We start from the raw sequence: 19623 nt of genomic DNA, 5'->3' as shown, positions 1-19623 counted from the left end.
GGAGGAGGAGGAGGAAGGGGAGGAGGAGGAGGAAGGGGAGGAGGAGGAGGAAGAGGAAGATGAGAAGGAGGAGGAGGAGGAGGAAGAGGAGGAGAAGGAGGAGGAGAAAGAAAAGAAGGCCAAGCAGAAACACAAAGGGCCTCTTATATTCTCTAAGCTTAGGACACTGATAAAGTAAATTAACTGCAGCTTCTCCCGGGAGCCAGAAATGTCTTTTAAACACAAGCAAACCAGGAGCTGAGTCCTACAAGTGACCATCTACATGAGCTTTCCAATATTCCTCTTGAGCTTTAGGTCAACCAAGACAAAGCAGGCAGTTGATGTCACTCACTGAGAAAGCTTCCCCGCCTGCTCCTGCCTGCAGACAGGAGAGAGAAAAGGCCAAGCCAAGAGACGAGTTGGTTAAAAGAAAAACACAAGACGAGACAAAAACCACTCAACTCCAGGGAGAGATTTATAAGGGGATGGGGAAATGGCAGTCCCAAGTAGGCTACAGTGCTAGAGATTACAGATCAGAACCTTTGTGCACGTGATGCATGTGGGTATATGGGGTATGTAGTGTATGTGTGTAGGTGGTGTGTGTGTGTGTGTGTGTGTGTGTGTGTGTGTGTGTGTGCGCGCGCGCACACACCTGAATACAAGGTTCTCTTTGAAGTGAGGTTAGAAAGAAGACTATATATCACACAGGGCTTGGAGCTGGGTGTATTCCTAGAACTCAGAGGTGAATGGGAGGAAGATTATGTGTTCAAGACCAGCCTTGGCAACCCAGCAAGATTACTGCCACCCTGGGCTACTACAGACTCCACTGCTGTGCATGGCGGTGCCTGCCTATAATCCCAGCACTCGAGAAGCAGAGGCAGGAGGACTCCTGCAAGTTCCAGGCCAGCCTTGTCTATATAGTGAATTCCAGGGCAGTCAGGGCTTCATAGAAGAGACTTTGCCTTAGAAATACAACTAACTGACTAAAGAGCCCCATGGGGCTTGGCCTGCTTGTTGACCTAAGGTTAAGGCACTGAAAGAATGCAGGACCACTTGAGAAAATGGTGGTCTACCAACCTACACCCTGTGGCAGGGCCTGCATGATTGAAGTCTTACCCTGAGACCACTTGTAGACTGTGGAGCCGTCACAGCAGGTATCAATGTCAACTGTTACCAGAAAGTTCTAAAGGATGAAGAAACACCTTCACGTATTCCTACATGTCTGCTCCTTTCTTGAACCAAGAGGTTCTGAGCAGCAGCAGCAGCGGGTGAGCTACATAACATACAGACTTGGAAGAAGTGTCATGCCCTGGGAAGAAGTCCCTCATGAGTTACAGACTTGGGAGAAGTGTCATCTACCTGGAGGAACCCCCCCCCCCCCGTGAGATCATTCCAGCAGCCCTTCCTAGCAAGGCAGACTCCTGACCACTGTCAAAGGCACCTGGGAGAGCCCAGGGGGATTTACAAAGCAAAAAGGGACTGCTGTAAGGCTTGTGCAGTGGCTCTGTGGGACACGGACTACGGTTAGAGAAGCAAGGAGACAGAACGGCAGAGTCGAACCAGATCACAGGATGCTGGCGTCACACCCTCCAGGCAGCTGGACCAACTAATGACCATCTGGCTTGGGGGTTAGGGTCAGCGGGGACCTGGAAGGGACTCACGGGCTTCCTAAGGTTTCTTGTGTCATGTGAACGACACTTCTTGCTTGAGGGTCACGTCGGGATCTTTCTCTTAACGAGGACAGAACGAGAAGTGCCGACAAGGTCTGTGTTTACAAATTTGAAGCTGACAATCTTAAATATCTCTGTTCTACTGAGCCCCGAATGTCCCTTTTCGTAAAGACGTCCTTTCAAGTTTTAAGAGCAAATCCCCCAGGAAGAGGGAGGCTATGTTTCAAGATGTGCTTCTCTTATGGGGGCTTCTAAAACAGAACCGGGTTCCTGTTAATGTCAGTGTGTTACCTAATCATTTGTCCCCTTTGTCATCAGCGGAGGATGAACTTCCCTGGATATGTGTGTGGGAGGAAGCAGGGTAGGGAGGGAGCTGCTGGATCAGTAACAGACAATGACTGGCGGCCAAAGGCAATACCTAAGGATCTGGAAACTCGGAAAAGGAAGTCTATCAACCTGATTCAAGTTGCTCGAATACTTGGGGTGTGGGGGAGGCTACTACGCAATAAATTAAAGGAAATGCAGAAGGTAGCATGTAAGAAAGCCATTCCGGGGCAGACAGCACAAAGTGGTGTCTCACACTAGAAAGGGGGGGAAGGGGGAGAGGGGACATTGGGGAAGGGGTCTGCTCCATTTCACAGACCTGAGTGAGATAGCAGCTGTATGCTATTTAGTTTGGGGCACTAACTCTGAGTGGGCAGAACTCAGGGAGAGGGACCTTGAGGCAGATATTGGTAGAATGAAGAGAACCTTGTGGAATGACTGCACCGAGTAATGGTGGGGAAGGGAACAGAGTAGGATCACACAAAGGCTAAATGACTCTGGCGGGACTAGGGATCCCACAGCCAGGGGACACAAGAACCTCAGGCTTTCAGGACAGAAGTGTCCGCAAGTGCCCATTCTCACTGCTGCTCCTCAGAGCACACACCCTCAGTGGGATGGGGTCAGACATGATCGGGAATCTTGCAGATAAAAAGAGTTAAAACTCCAACCAGGAATGCATCTATCTACCTGGAAACACATGGTAAGAGACAATACTTCCCAGGCCTTCGAGGAACAGCCATTACTAACCTGGCCCCTGTGAACAACAGAGCCCTCCAACTTCCCATAGAGAAAATGCTTTTCACAGAGATGGGAGACCTCGACTATTCCAGTGGGAGAGAGAAAAAAAAAAAAAAAATCCCAGCTGGGGACCTGTGAGCACGCGTGCGCCCTGTCATGCCGGAATGGCAGTTGTGTTTGGAAAGAGAAGGCAGCCAAGGAGCCATAGGATGATCCTGACAGGAGCCGGTGAACGCGGGGGCTTTGGAGGGGCTTAGTGAGATGCCTCTAAGAGGAAGCTAAGCTGACGGGAAAACGGAGCACAGAGCACTCAGAGATTAGGCAGTGTCTGCACTGGCAGTGTTAGGTAAACCATGAATTAATCATGAGTGCCCAGGAAAGCCAGGGAAACAAAAAGTTGTACAAGAAGGTAAATGAAATTATGAAACTCTACAAGGCTCCACTGTGATTAATATTTATAGAGTTATCATAATGAAAATACTGAATATTAATATCACCCCAATTATTATTTCATCCTAATAGGAGATGGGGAAGGGAGGGAAGGGGGGTCTGCCAGGGGATAAGGGTACACACAGGAAAAAGGCTACAGGAGCTGGGGAGAGGCACAGTGCCCGTTGGCACGTGTGTGCACCAAGGGTGACTATAGCTGTGGCAGGGGAAGCACACGTAGGGGACTGTAAGGAGATCTGTGGGAGAGAGCCCAGGGCACACATATAGGAGGATTATGTGTGAATATAGTATGCATGCTATGGTATATGTTGTGCAATATGTTGGTAACATGTATGTGAGTGCACATGGGGCAGAAGTGAATCCAACATCTACATGTTGGGGGCTTAAGGGTGCTTGCTTGTGTGTGTGTGTGTGTGTGTGTGTGTAGGGATCCTGTATGTGCATGCACATGCGTGGATACAGGTATGTATGAACAGGTCAGAATGGGAGGGTTGACAGAGAAGCACGCAGGGGAAGAGATAGGTCAAACAGAGAAGCAACTACAAGGTTGAGCCACCGGTGGTCCCAACCAGGAGAAGGGGTTGGGTGGGGCCACTTCTCCCCCCATAAGGTTTATATAATTTTTCACCACTGAAAACTATCCAAACGCGAGCCTGATGTGACAGTTCACAATGAACACTCCACAGAGGCGATCGGCTGAGGAACTACTGCAGGAGGTAAAGGGTGAGTTACGGACGGAAAGCTCATGTGGCGGTCATGTCATCATAGAAAGGGCACGACAAAAAACAAACAAACAAACAAAAAAACCAAAAACAAAACAACAACAACAAAAAAAGTGAGTCCCAAGAGGTGGGATGACCGCTGGGACATTCAGGGAAGTCTTGGAGCATGTGTGGCCATACCAGCAGGCTAAAGCTTCAAGGAGACAGGGACTGAGGACCAGGGTCCAATCCCCACCGGCATCGCAAGCACCCGGGGACCAAGAGCCACGGACATGCATCGAAGACCTCTAGGAAGAAGCATTCCCTCCTCTCTCCTGGAGAAACAATCTGGGAGTGAAGGACGAGACCTCTCTGGGGGAGCAGGGAGCATTGACTCGTAGAAAGACTCAGAAGGTCCCTGGCTCCCTTCACAGGTTGGCTTAGTTACAGGGGGAACAGGTGACAGAATGTGACAGAGATAGGCTGCAAAGATTTTTTTTTTCCTTTCAAAAAACACGAGGATTTCCTTAGAGGTAGTAATGGGACGGCCTAACTTGGCGGGGTTTCCTTTCTGCTTCTGAGGTCTTGCTGTGTAGCCTAGAGTGGCCTAGAACTCGTCAAGTGTCTGCTCTGCCAGGATTACAAGCCTGTACCACCGGGCCTGTCTCGCTTCATTGTTCTGAAAGAAACAAGTGGCTATCTTGTATTGCCAAGTTAAGGGACAGGATGGAAAGGTTAAAAAAATATATATATCTGTCTGTTTTAAAGAGGAGTGAATCCTACCAAATGAGGTTGCATTAGGAATGAGGGTTACACGGCAGACAGAGAGAGAGAAAGTTGTCTCAATAGATGAGAAGGTAGGAAGGCAAAACATAGCATACGACGCAGGGTCACAATCCGTGGAAGCCTGGACCAGAGGGATGATGAGTCCCTTTCAAATTCAACTAAGGGCCCTGTAACAGGTGTTAGCTTTGATGTTCTCTGGAATTCAGTTCTGAAGGCCAGGCTTTGGGGCCACAAACCACTCCTAGTCCTCAGGCAAGGCTCACAAGTGGCATATACTGGGGCACTTTGCAGCAGTCACGGAACCCAGAGTGTATGCTGGAGAGACGTGGGGATTTGGGGTGGGAGACCTGCCGTGGGCCTGCTTCCGAAGTTGAACGCATGCCTAGCAAAAAGCGGTTCTTAAAAGCCAATCCAAACTCCTTCCATCCAGGAGGGGCCAGGGACAGACAGAAGAAACAACCGCATTGATGAGCTGAGCACGCTCACAGCAGAAGCCTGCAAGAGGCTCCCTCCCGGCAAAGCCCCCCACAAGATCCCCGCCCTGTGTTCGCTCGTGACGGGTCTCACCTGGGTCAGTGGAGGGGCACCTGCGGATGGTGAAGATCTGGCCTAGGTCCTCGTCCTCCTCCGGGAGGCCCTTCTGCAGCCGTTGCAGCTTGCGCAGGCTCTCACTGCGCTGGTGCTTCATGGAGCGCACGTGCTGGATGAGGTTGAGCTTGGCCTTGGTGGAGTAGTTGCACAGGACACAGTGGTAGTAGCAGCTCTCGCCCTCCACGCCACTCTCATGCTGCTGCAGGTGCTGCAGGGAAAGAGGACAGGGACACGGCCTTGGTCAGGCATTCAAGGCACACCATGGCACAAGCCACACCTGGACGGCATGGGCCACAGGGAGGCATGTGTCAACTAGGGAACATGGGACATGATAGCTATTGATGAGGCTCCTTATATGGGGTATCTTCTTCTCCAGTGTCGTCTTCTCTGGAAGCACTTATAGGGTTAAATAGTATGCTGATTTTTATATATATATATGTGTGTGTGTGTGTGTGTGTGTATAATATATATACTGTATATGTGTATATATGTGTATGTGTGTATATGTATATACTTATATGTGTATATGTATATATGTGTGTATATATGTGTGTGTGTATATATATATACATTGTATATATAATGTATATGTGTGTATGCATGTATGTATGCATGTATATACCTGTCCTTCCCACATGGCCCATCCCAGGCAGCTGTTTCCATGGTGCCTGTTAACAGTATTCATTAACAGGACCTTACCAGCGTTACACAAATATAAAAGGCCCACCCTCTCATATCCCAGAGTGGAGGTGGGCAAACTGTGGCCTGAGACTAAACCTGACCCACTGCCTGTTTTCATCGATAAAGTTTTATTAGAACACAGCTAGGTCTGTTGACAGACATAAAATTTCTAGACCTTTTGGAGGCATCAGAGTGACACAGATGTATGACCCACTAAAGACTAAAAAAAATTGCCAGCTGACCTTCACAGACAACATGCCCCCCCCCCCAATCCCTGCTTTGGTAGCGCAGCTCATTGTCTACCCACCTGTAAAGTACCCTGAGTCAGTCATCTATAATCAAAGTACATATCTGGCCAATTTCATAATAAAAACAGCTCGATATTTTTTTCAGTATTTCAAGTGACAGAGCTAACAGTGTGGCTCCATTGGTAGGTGTTTGTCTAGCATATATGAAGCTGTGAATTTAGGGAGCAGTGGTGTACAGCTGTGATCCTAGCACTCAGAAGGTAGGAGTAGCAGGGTTGGAAGTTCAAGGTCATCCTTAGCTACACAGTGAGTTTGGAGCAAAATAGGCTATAAGACTATCTAGGGGGGAAGAGGGGTTAAAATTAAAATTAGTATAGCTGGGCATGGTGGTGCACACCTATACATAGTCCTAACATCTGGTGGCTGAGAAGCATGAAGATTAGAAGTTCAGAGCCAGCCTGGTCTACATAGTGAGCTCATGCCTCAAAACTAAACAAAGCCAGAAGCACACTATGGAAAGGTCACGTGGTTCATCACTGGTCAGTAACACTGGTCCCAATTATGTTCCTATTTTGTTTGGCAGACACAACACTGACTCTGGAGCGTGCAAGCCCAGGAGCCAAAAGGAAGCAGAGCACGGGTGGGTGGAAGCAGGCGTGCAAGAAGAGCGGGCGTCACAGAACCAGTCCACCGAAGCCATCACAGAACCAGTCCACCGAAGCCATCCCGCTGCGTCTGGGAGACTGAAAGGTATCCAAGAGCAGAATCCGCCATGTTCTTGGACCTCCTGGGAGGAAATGGAAGACCCCAGGTGGCGAGTAACAGGGGACTGACATGTCCCTAGTGTAGGAAGGGCATGCCTTACTTCCGACTATCTCGATAGGAAGAGGGAGTTTACCCACTCAGTGTACACCGAAGCAGACCAACAGTCCACAAAGCTTAAGTGGCTGACCTCAAGTAACCCATCTATAGGCAGAGAAAGAGCTAGAACCCAGCTTGCCTCCCCTACACCGTACAGCCGGCATCAGAGGAGAAGTACAGATGACGTAAAGGCCTCACGCGCTGTGTGTGATTGATGGGCCATCCCTCTTGCTCCTTCTCCTTGATTTCAAATCTAGTCACCAGGGCCTGGACAAGCAAAAGCCTCGGGATGGCTGGTGACAAAAGTCTCCTTCCTAACCCCCAGGGGCCTGGGCAATGGCCACGCCTTGATGGCGGCTTCTGATCCTGTGGGGAAGGGTAGGGATACCTCCCTTGTCCAGCTGGTGAGGCAGGGCATGGCAGAGCCAGAGTGCTCAGAACACTGTGTACTTCCTGAGACTGAGTGTAACAGAGTGGCCGTCCCAGCGCATCCTATCTGATGACACTGCCCTGGGAGCTCCTGTGCTCACAGGCTCACATCTGACATCTGCCCGGAGAGTGAGGAAAAGCCCAAAAGTTCGCACATGCTCAGATGGAGAAATAGGGGTATGCCAACAAGGTATTGCAGCAAGTTTACTAGAAAACAAAGCAAAAACAAAAACAAACAAACCAACCAAACAAACAAACAAAAAACCGGTGCCAACCCACAGGTGTAAATGCAGAGGGCATCACAGGTACTGACACCAATTGGTGGGGGGCATGAGAGCCCCTGCAAGTAAGTGTCTCTCCAGAGCTACTCCACAGCCAGGAGGCAGAAGAACCTGCAAGAGCTTCATGGGAAATGCAACCAACAATAAGAACCTTCTGGAGATAAATTGCTCTGTGATTTTTTTTCCCCATTGTTTATCTTCAGTGTCTCTCTCCTCTGAGACAAGACTCAGCAGAAGACCGAGAAAGGGTTTGAAACAAGACAATTTGGGAGGGGAGGCGCACACCTCAAAGAGGAGGAGGGTCTGGAGCAGCCATGCTCTGAAGGAAGCTTCTTGAAAACAAAACAAAACAAAACTATAAACTTCCCAGTGGGATCTTCCTGGGAGTGACTGTGTGACCTGGGACTGGGAGCAGGGACCATAGAAACGGCTATCCTGCCTGGGTCATGGAGACTAACAAAATAACGCTCATTAAAGTCTCAATTAAAACCGAGGGACTACAAGCAAGCAAGAAACAACAAAACAAAACAAAGCAAGAACAGAAAAACCCAACCAGGGTCCAGACTGGCACAACTGGTCAAGAGATTTTGCTGACATGATAATCTAGCCAGCTTCACAGAGCCTTAACTCCTGACCCCCCACGGTTCCCCAGGGAAGAGGACATTCTTGCAGCCACTCACTGAGTTTGAAACATAGTATCATAACGCGGAGGTGCCGGTGCCGTCCCAGCTGCCTCTGAGCCTCTAAGCCAGAACAGAAGAGGCTAAGACCTAAAGAGTCGACCAGGAACTGAGAAGTCAAACTGTCTTTCTGTCCTCAAACCCAGGGGCTTTTGGGTATTCAGGCCTCGTACGTCCTGAACTGAAATAAACATCACGTTGGGAGTTCTCGCATAAGAAGATAAATCAGAACCATTCTGTTGACAAGCAGAAACCTGCAAAACTGCCTTCAGTTTTCGCTTTTGTCTGCCATTGGAGGAGCATTTCGGACAAGGAAATGGCCACCCATCACAAATCAAGTAGGAAAGAATAAAAGGAAACAGGAAGACCTGAGCCACAATCCCATCTACTGATAGTAACAGGGCAAACACACACACACACACACACACACACACACACACACACACGCGCGCGCAAACATACACATACACATACAAATGCACACGCATGCACACACATGCGCATGCACACGCACACATCTCCCCCACCCCCACCATTCAGATTTCCAAAGATCCATTTTCCTTTCACACCCTGGGGCCGCTGGGGCTTACCTGCATGTGACAAGCCCCCGTGCTTACTCCCGTTACTTCTTGTCTTATCCAACCTGGCGTCAACAAGGACCCTGGGCCTACAGCAGCAGACTGATTTCCTGTCTGAGCCCCCGCACACCATCCAGTGACTCCCCAGCCGGGGAGTGTGTCCACCCCTCGGCCCAGCTGCCCAGATCCTGTCTTCCTAACTAGGGGACACTGCCTCTCCCCCAGAGTCCCACCCTGGGAACCTGCCCCGATGCAAGGCAGCAGGGGCGGGTGGGGCCTGAGACCGAAGAGGACTCCATGGGGCAAGTCAGGCAGCCAAGGACATGCCTTCCCTGCAGAAGAGCAGAGATGTTTTCATTTGGAGAAGGAGGGAGAATAATTTGTTCCTGACCCAGCTAATTAGAATACCCTCAATTGGGATCACAATGTATTTAATTAAATTCACTGTAATATATGAAGAATCCACCAAGGCACAAATCCCACTGGTGCACTCAATAACAGAGCTACCTCCTCTCAGGCTTCTTGCTCTCCTCGCCAGGCAGGAAATTTTTCTCCCACGCAAATCCTGAATTCCCCAATGGATGCTCTGTTTCTCTTTCCTGGAGTTCTCCCATTGGGGCAGAGGGGACCCAAGTCTTGTTTAATTCTTTCCCCACCCCCCAGCCCTACTCTTCCTTGTCAGGTCGCATGGGTGGTTTGAACAGAACGGAGCAAGAGCTTCAGCTGAGGTGAGTGTGCACTGTTAGGATCCCTCGGGACTCATGGGATGATGGCGGTGGAGCCCATTTGCTGGGATCTGTTTGGGTGTGAGTCTAAGTATCTACAATCCCTGAGAGTTAAAAACAACCTTAACAGGGAAATCCCAAGGTAGCCGCAACCGCAGTCAAGGCACCCGTTCAGAGCATCTGCCAGAGGCCGGGGGACAAGACCCTTTCAGTTCTAATAATGCCACCGCTTGACTATGACACCCAAACTCTGAGATCCACGTGCCTCTTAACACCACTGTAGAAAACAGCACAGATAGCAAGGCGACCAACTAGAAAGTACAAAGCCACCCAGCTAAAGGGCAAATGGTGAAACCCAGGACCACCTAAACTTTCTGGGCCCTGCACCCTTGAATGCCAGGAAAACTCTCCTTGATTTTCTCCTTGAGTCCCGCTTATTAGAAAGCTCTATCTACAGGAGCCAGAGGTGTGGCTCCATGGTGAAATCCTCTCTTAACAAGAGACCAGGGCTCTGTTTCCATCCCCAGCAGGTGAATGTGTGAATGGGTGGGTGGACAGACAGATTGTAAGCTGCGTGAATGAGTGGATGAGTGGGTTGCCAGTAGAACACATCAATGAATAGGTGAATGGGTGGGAAGGTGGGTGAATGGGTGAATGGGTGGGAAGGTGAATGAATGGGTGAATGGGTGGGAAGGTGAATGAATGGGTGAATGGGTGGGAAGGTGGGTGAATGGGTGGGTAGCAAACAGCATGAATGGATGGGTAGTGGATGGGGGGTGGGCAGATGAATGGTACACTGCATAAATGAAAGGTGCAAAGACTAAACTTAGAAGCACCACAAAGGCAGAGTGGCTTACAACAGAAGGCTCCTCGGGGTGGGGGTGGGGGGAGTAAGTGCCTGGCACAACTCATACTTGGAAGCTGAAAAGGTCTATCTCTCTCTCACTTCTCTAAAGGGCCACTGGGCAGCCATGGAGGACCAGGTGGGCACCAGGGTGAGCCACTAGAGACAGGACTAGCACGTGCCAGCCAGTTGGCATCCCGAGCTGAGCATATAGGGGGTGGTTCTTCACGTGACTCCACCTGATAGTAAGCCCTAGATCGCTGTGCTGTCTCCAGCGCTCATCCCAGCCATAGGGAGCATGGTGTTCCTCCCATGGGAACACCCAAGGTCCTGCACTGGTCTCCATGACTTGATGCGGGTCAAGAACGAGAGCACTCCCTCCCCACGGAGGGAGCCTGACCTGTAGTTGTGCATACAAATCTCAAGCTAGTATTTAAAGAAGGAAGGGAGGACTGGAGACCAGGCTGCACACGCTGTGGGAGTCTTACCCATTAATATGTTGTACGAGCTCACCCCTGGCCGAAGGTGGAAAGCCAAAGAGGGCTCGTTAGAATATAATTCATCATGGGGAAAAGAAAATATGCTCCTGTTACTTCTTTCCCAGGAAAACTAACCAACTTCTGTCGGAGAACATTGATTTCTATAAATCTGGAGAGCGCCTCCCCCTACCCCAGTCAGAAAAAGGAAACTTCTAACATCTGGTTCTTCATGCATGGGATGTAAAATATTGATCAGGTTTGGTCACGGCTGCCCCTGTAAAGTAAAAATGGGCATTGCGTGTGCATGGCCACACATACACACACACACACACACACACACACACACACACACACACACTTCACAACAGACGGGTCCTTGGGGAGAAACACCTGTTGTTAGCAGCACACCCCGAAACACCCTCTCACCACACGTCAGAACACACAGCATGTAACTCTATTTTGAGGGTAAGGAAAAACAATGGCAAAGCTCTCTGATGGGAGCGGCAGGGCTTCTTGACATCCATTCCAGGGAACCCCACTCTTGCTCACTGAAGAACAAACCTCGTGGTGGGATGCCCCCACTCCTCCTAGTCATCTGCTGGGGTCTGAAGAGCACCTCAGTAAAGGCAGGTGAGGGGGGAGCCTGTGACAAAAAGCTGGAGGCTCCCTGGTGGAAGGGAGGGTGGGAGGGAGGGGAGGGCCCTTATGGAACAGCCTCCCGGCAGACCTGAGCACTAATGATGATGGCGTACCAAGGGCTTCCAGTACGTGGGTGAAGTGGGGGTACAGTATTAAAATTTCCCCTAGAAAATCAGATGGGAAGTAACTGGGAACTTACACACAAGGAGCCCAAGTTAGCTTGAACAATGCTCCAACACTTAAAGCAGAAGCTGTAAGGCCCAGAACAGCAGACTCCTGTCCCGGAAGGAATCCAACACCGAGCGAGGCCACGTGACTGCCCTCGGGTCTCTCCGCGTTCGGCAGACAGAGAGGACCTGAACCTGGGACAGGATTCCAAGAGCCCACTGTTGGGCTCAGTACCCATCTGAAGGGCTTTTCTGGAACAAGAGGCTCCCCAGGCCCAGCCTCTCACCTTCAGTGCCTATAGAAGGAGCCCTTTCGGATGCGATGCATCCAGGGGTGAGGGCGGTTAAATGTATTACTTTTTTTTAATCAGTGAGGTTGAGTTAGTCTCAAACCGAATGTCACATTTACAGCATGACGCGTGAAAGGTCAGCCTAAATATATACATATTTCCTGTTTGATCTTGGCTTTTCATCCATGGGTGCCCTCGTCCTTGGCGCATGCTAATTTAGCCCTATTTCACCGTAGGAGCCCCACAGACGCCGTAAGATATGATTTATAAGGAGGAGAAAAAAAAAAAAAAGCAAAGAAAGTAAAAATGGCCCCTAGATCAATTGTTTGGATGGCTCTGCCCTATTTTCTGGTTTCTAGGCCAGGCTCCTCATGCCCCAGAACAAGCCACCAGAGTTCTGCATCTCTCTTTCCAAACTCCAGGATCCGGGCTGAGACGCCTGACTGCCGAATCTTTCCCCTATGGGAACAGTGCATGGTCCCTAAATCTCAATAACCTTCTGCCAGACACTAAACCCTAAGAATATGACTATATAAATCTGCAACCCTCTGTCAACTGTCGGCCTGGGTGCGGAATATTTCTGGGAAAAAAAAGTACTAATACGGACGCTTGGGGCATGCTGGTGCCTTAGCATAAAGTCCACACATCTGTCCCTGTGAGGAAAATTCTCAAAAAGAGGGGTCCTAGCAAGGCTAACCCTGGGCTGACCATCCTTTAGAAAATGCCTATGGCTTGCCCCAGGCCCCGGAACTGCCGACCTTCACCAGGACAAAGTTCTGATAACTGTGGCCTCCTTGGTTCACTGAGATGGTCACCTTTGCTTGGCAATGACTCCCCAGCCCTCAAAGATATGTCATCACACAAAATAGAAGAGTCACAATACTGTTCCACTCCTCGTTAATCTCCTGTTGTTAATGCTGGCTCTGAGATATACTGTGGCTGAACACTGGTACAGCAGGAGACCCTCACTGAGTGAGCCTGGGAGGCCTCTGTTCCCTCAGTAACCAAACCTCCTCATCCCACAGCTGGAGGGGGACTCAATAGTATGATGCACAGAAAACACTTATTAACGATACCTGATACACAGTTAGCTTTCCTGACTACTATGGCTACTGTTGCTTGCGTTCTTCTTCAAGCTCGTTAAATCTTTGGGGTTAAGAAGGGAACTACTTAACATTTCCCTCAGTACAACCAACGTTCATGGCTTCCTGGATTCTAAAGGGGAGGCCAAAGTCAACAGGGAAGAAACTGTGACACACAAGAGTTTAAGCTGTGGTAGGGAGAGCCTGAACACATGGGTCTTCCGCCAGAGTGAAGAGATACTATGTGTTTACTGGAAGAGCTTTACCCAGAATGCCCTGATGCTGGTGTAGGTAGCCCAGGCCCTTGCCACGTGTTCACCCATCCCTTTGTCTATTGGTGAAAAATCAAGGGTCCTGTTCTTCATCCAGTCTGTGGCTCTCCCAGGTGAGGACAGAGAGGACGTCGCTTGGATGATGTGACTGGGAGGCACACTTCCCTCACTCCTAACTACACTCTGTGAGAGGCTCGCTTATTTGTCTCTCCGACACCATGAAAATCCACATGGCAGAGGCAGGGCGAAAGGCTGCCTGGGGGTCCACAGAGATGCTATGGCTCCATCTGTAAAGCGGAGGCCATTGATCAGGCCGGTGTGAGAAGCCATAAGCGAAAAGCCTGTGGAAAATGTGAAGCTGTCTGAACATTCGGCACCGCTGGGATCATCACACTGCGAGCCCAGATCCTGCCTCCTCACACCTGACAGGTGGGTGCCACACCACAGGCCTGGATGTTAGTGATGCACCTAAAGTTCTAGCTTAGTGGCTCTCCAACGTGGGTGGCATTGATCAGGAGCACAGAGGGGGTGGGGGGGGGAGATGCAGTTGTGACACCTTGAGTTACCAGGGCCCCTTCCGGGGGGGGGGGGGGGGATGGGGGCTCTAACTCAGCCAGAATCTATAATCCGATGCCAGTGCTGAGGCTATGGCTCGGACAACAATCACCAGAGGGGAAAAAAAAAGAGACCCAGGTGAGAAAACATGGAGACACCCCACAGGAGGGAGGGAAACTTCCAAGGCCTCAAATCTCTGCACTCCGCCGTTTTCCAGAAGGGGAGTTTGGAGTCTTGAGAAGCATGTCCGGTACATCACTCAAGACCTGCACGCAAGAATTCACACACACACACACACACACACACACACACACACACACACACCCATGAAAAAGTCACTGGGGCACAGCTGCAGCTACTGGCCTGCTTCTGATACTCCGAAAAAGTCACAATTGCCTCTCTTCCTCTTCCTCTGGCCTTTCCCACCTGTAGTCTAAAGTTCCCAGAGGCTGTGGGGGGGACTAGGACTGGTTGGTGGCAGTGAAGAAGAGGGTGTGGCCGGTTCCCTCCTCTGCTCTGCCTTCCTGTTAGGGGTAACCCCCCCTCCCCAGATATTCTTTGGAACCAATCCCACAGTGACTCTCAACCAATAGGGAATAAAAAAGAAGCATCTTTAAGATTCCCCCCATGCTCTTCCACTTCCTGGCTCCTGCTGCTGCTGAGAACACGAATTTGGTACCCAAAACTTGGTGCCTCCTCCCGAGCTCCATGGTTACCACCTTCATGATAAGAGAAGCCAGAGGCGGCCAGCATGCCGGAGAGCAGGGATACGGAACATCCACAGGGCGAACTTACTCATAAACAGTCTGTGATTTTTTTTTTCCTTTTTAATTCCGTTTCTCCCTTGAAAGGGGACAATGGGAACTGGACAGAGAAACTTGCTGACACATGTGGCGGGGACCCTCCCGTCCACTGTTATCAGCCCATCCTTTCTCCTCAGAGTCCACTGCTTTCGCTGCAGGTCGAAGGGAACAGGAGGGGGGACAGGGAGCAACAAGGTAAAAGAAAGCTGTTTGTAGGAAATAGATCTGAGTGTCTGCCAAGAGACCAAGACAGGGCCATCTGCAGGCTAGATGGCCACGTGGCAAGAGGGACCATTTTCAGGAACCATGACATGGCTACTTTCTCCACTCTGCTTTCAGGACCCCCCCCCCCAACAATAAATAACCCAGACAAACACCCTGCGCACCGAGCTGCCTCCCCCCCCCACCCCCCCAGGTCTCATTAAAAGCCGATCCTGCCCGCCTCAAGATGGAGAGCTCAGCATGGATTTTACTGAACGCTAAATCAACCAGCGAGCGCAGCCAGCAAACTCTGTGCCACTTTAACTTTAAATAATGCAATAATTATTGAATTTCCTTTTTATAACTGAAGTGCTGGAATGTAAACAATGGGGCTGTAATTGCAGGAAGGGGGGATCAATAGAGGCAATCGTTTTCAGCCATGTTAATTGTAAATACAATTGCTCCAAGATGTCAGCCGTGTTCTTCTTGCTTCCAGAATCATCCTAACGGATGACAGAGTCCAACTTTCCCATTACAGCTGTTCGTTCCTTTAAGAGGTTCTCAATCAGGTCTGATCAACCTGTCAAGATAATGCATGGAGTAAGTAAGACTCTTCCAAACACAGGCTCCCAATCAATAGCCGGGACCAGCTTAATGAGGTGGGGCTAAGGCCCAGAGGGAGGGAACAGCCCCCCAGCTTGTGCCAAGGTTTGGCAGCCAGGCTTCCTAGCATGGTCCTGATAAACAGATCAGCCCTTAATGAGAACATTAGTTATGCATGCTTCAGCAAGCAGCAAGGCACCCATCCCTTGGGACAGACGGACAGAAAGCAAAATAGATTAACAGAAAACAATATGGTGCCAAATTAGGTCTAACTGAAGACATTTTCCCTCCTTCTCCTGCTTCTCTTAATTGTCCAGCGGAGTGGAGGACATCGATTAGTCACTCCACTGGGCATGGGCTCAAAGACAGGAGCATCTCCTGGGCTGGGGGGGGGGGTATCTCTGGGAGTCTGCTGGCTTCCCTTGACTGGACTATCCCTGCAGACTAGAATTCCTCACAACCTCAGCAGCATTGGAAGGCCACGAGGGGCCTCCCACAGAAGGGTCTCAGTGCTGTCCAGTAGACTCCAGAGATGAGACTGAGCCCTGACATCTAATGTTCACACAGAGAGCCAACTGCCAATCTTGAGGCTGAGATCCAGTTTTGGTCTTTAGAACCGTTGCTCCTCACGGAAGTTGTGCGTGGCGGAAAGCCGCTGCTTGGGGGCCATGCATGGATGCTGGAGGAGCCCAAGTCCTCACAAAGATAACGAATGAGGAAGGTACACTCAAGGGTCTGGGGAGGCACCTGCCCTTCCTTTATTCCTGGCCACTAAAGGGGGGGGGGGGTGTCCCACCAGGAACTCGGCAATTCCTTTGCCCAGGGCTGCTTAGCTTACGGCAGACACGCTACAAGAGTGGCTGCATCAACTTTCCTGGGAAACTTGGGACCTGGGAGTTCTTAGGCTCTGTCCAGGTCAACAGAAACTCTGAAGGTGAAACCTAGAGGAATGGGTTTCAGCAAACCCTCCAGGTGACTCACAGGCAAGGCGCTCTGGTGACCATGGCAGGAAAGGTAAGGCAGGCTTCCAATACAGAGGACATTTCGTGCGTTTGAGTGGTGGCCAATTGATTCTCCATTAGAAACAGTTCGTTGCCCAAGATCTATCTAAAAGGGCACATATGTGCATTGGGATTTGGCTCAGAGTAGAAACTACCTAGTCCAGCCCATAACCTACCTGCTATGGAATGCAAACTCTCTGGGAAAAGTAAGACCAAAAGAATATCTACCACTGTATGTCAAAGTATCCACTTATTAAATGAAGATCACGGGGACTGGTAATAACTCCAAAGAGTAACAGGTTCATCATCTGGTTGAAACTTATAATAATACATAAGGTGTTTGGAAGGGAGACTGGGGTACACAGACGTTCAAAACAAACCAAAACAAAATAAAACCAAAAGAGTGTATTCCTCTGGAATGGCCAAGTCTGCGCACTTTACAGAGGCCCAGGTCTCCAGCCTTCCCTCTGGGACTTGCATTATTCCCGAAGTAGCTTTTGTGTCCTGCTCATCATACTGGGAAACCAATATGGCCGGATCCCCTGCAGACAGTGAACCGCATCTCTCGGGCTGGGCCTAAGTCCTATCTTTCATCCTCTTTCTTCAGTACAGCTTCAGAGCCGTGGGAGGCCCTTAAACCTTGATGGCTGACAGTCTGAGTGAATGAGAAGAACCCTTTCCCACTCTGACTGACACTTGGTCTTTGGTGTGTTGCTCGAGCCCCATCTAATGGGAATCTGAATCCGCTTCCTTCTCCTCAAATTTCAGCCCTGCACGCATCGCAGAAAAGCAGACCCACGGCAGTTCCCGCTTTTTCACTCACCCATCTCCTCTTTCTGGTTCTGGTGACTTTTCTTGTTTCGATGTCCTGCCAGGTACTTCCTTTGTGGGCTAAAATGCCACAGGAATCAGAAGACAGGGTGATGTCTACACTGTCTTCCAGGGCTTTTCCCCATCACGGCTGAGCAATTTTCGTCTCTTTGGCTCTGGGTCCCAGCGCTGAGGGAATCCCTGTTGGGACCCACCCTGCACCAGCCTTTGAACCTCACTGGGCTACACCACCCCTACTGACTGAGCTAGAAGATTGGGGACTGGAGAAAACAAATGTTTGCTAATATCAACTACTTGTTTACATACTATTTTATGACAGGAGATAATGACTTTAAATGGCTGTACCTAGTGACCTCATTTCTTAGTATACAGATCACCAGTCATCATCCCCCTCCTTTTCCTCCAGATAGACAGAATATCCCAGCTCGAGGACCTCTGAGTGGTCACAGATGTCCCAGCCTTCCATTTCTTCAATGTGTGTGTGTGTGTATGTGTGTGTGTGTGTGTGTATGTGTGTGTGTATGTGTGTGTGCATGTGTGTATGTGTGTGTGCATGTGTGTGTGTGTGTGTGTGTGTGTGTGTGTGTGACTGCCTTATTTTCTGAGACAGAGGCTGTTCCCCATGCTCTGTTGTTAATGGGAAACTAGTGTGAGACTTGGACACACACTGTGGGAAGTGGGTACAGAAGTCAGCAAGTGAGGGCAACCTCCACGGACACCTCTTGGGGAGCAACTCAGGCTGTAGGAGCCCTAAATAGGTGTGGGCAGAGCCTGCCACGCCTTTACAGAAGAAGATCCTTCTATCCATCCATCAGTGGCAAACATGAAAGGGCTAATAAGGTCAACGGCACACCGTGATGCTGCTCAGAGACCGGACGAATGCGAGAGCGCACAGCGAACGAACGCCTCAGCCCCCACCCCCCTGCCCCCAGTTCTCATGAATGATGAGAGGCACAACCTTTCTTCTCCACAGAGGTATCACCCCTAGATGATGACATCAGCTTCTCCCACTTGGCTGTCCTCGTGTCTGTCTGTGGCTGAGGACTTGTCTGACCCACCAAGTCTTTCAACTCCCTCGAAGAACCGCTGGACGGCTTGCCCTCCTCCATTAACAAATTCTAGGACCTGGGAGGGAGGGGTGAGAGAGAAATACTCCCCACAGGGGCTCCAAAGTCCATTGCTATCCAGTGTTATCTTTTCCTTCTTGGCTATGCCCCAGCCTTCTGCCTGGCTGGCCACCTCCACTCAAAGCAGTCCCCACCTGGGGAATGCCCAAGCAACCAGGACAGAAGCAACAGCCACAGGATGCTCTCAAGTCCTCAGTGGAATGAGACCATGGACAAACTTGCCAGCAAAACGGTTTTAAACTTATTTTTAATGAAGTTCAATATTTTATGTGTATATGACTGTATATCACATGTATGCCCATGGAGACCGGAAGAGGGTTCTAAAATCCCCTGAAATTGGAGTTACAGGTGCTTGTGAGCCACATGATACGGGGTGCTAGGAACTGAACCAGTGTCCTCTGGAAGAGCAGCGAGTCCTGCCTAACCACTGAGCCATTTCTCCAGACGCAGGAAACTTATTTTTAAATGGTGATACACAGGACGGCTTTGCAGCATCTAATCCAACATTAATCCATACACCCTCTCCTCAGAGACGCGCACTCGCTCTTCTAACAGGCCAAGATGTAAGGCGAGGCGGGCAAAGGGCCAGGAAACCTGCTGGGGCAGGGGCATCCTTTTGGGCAGAGTCCACAAACCCTGCTACAATGTATCTATCCTAGGCAGTTCCCATCACTGAAATGCAAATTCGCTGGAGAAAAGAAAGTAGTAAAGTTTGGGGAGGAGGAAAGGATGAAAAGGGAGATAGAGCCAGAAAGAGGGCCGCTGAGACGCCCTCAAGAGAGCTTCTGGGAGTTGCAACACACACCAGCCAGGCAGGCGCTCCTACCAGAAAGGGACCTGGGGACATGTGACCTCAAGCCTGGCTGTGCTCCCTTTCCTGGACCAGGTCAGCAAGGTGCTGCCAACCAAGAACTGCCATCTCTCTAAAATCTCCCCATGAGTGGCATTTTACAGGTTTAAGTCTTGAAACCTTCAAATGTTAGAACCAAGGGCATCTGTTGGTAAAA

General features: G+C 50.1%; 1 protein-coding gene across 1 annotated transcript in view; it reads right to left on the bottom strand.

The window, feature by feature from the left end:
* The window catches only part of Zfhx3 (zinc finger homeobox 3), a 235644-nt gene that overhangs the window by 91912 nt on the left and 124109 nt on the right, over nt 1-19623 (bottom strand). The window contains exon 4 of the mRNA XM_021220667.1: nt 5216-5447. Within this exon, the coding sequence (XP_021076326.1) occupies nt 5216-5447 (232 nt within the window). The remainder of the gene's footprint in view (nt 1-5215; nt 5448-19623) is intronic.

The sequence above is a fragment of the Mus pahari genome, chromosome 20 (genome assembly GCF_900095145.1).
Source record: "Mus pahari chromosome 20, PAHARI_EIJ_v1.1, whole genome shotgun sequence".
Taxonomy (NCBI): Eukaryota; Metazoa; Chordata; class Mammalia; order Rodentia; family Muridae; genus Mus; species Mus pahari.
This window is presented reverse-complemented; position numbering and strand designations above follow the sequence as displayed.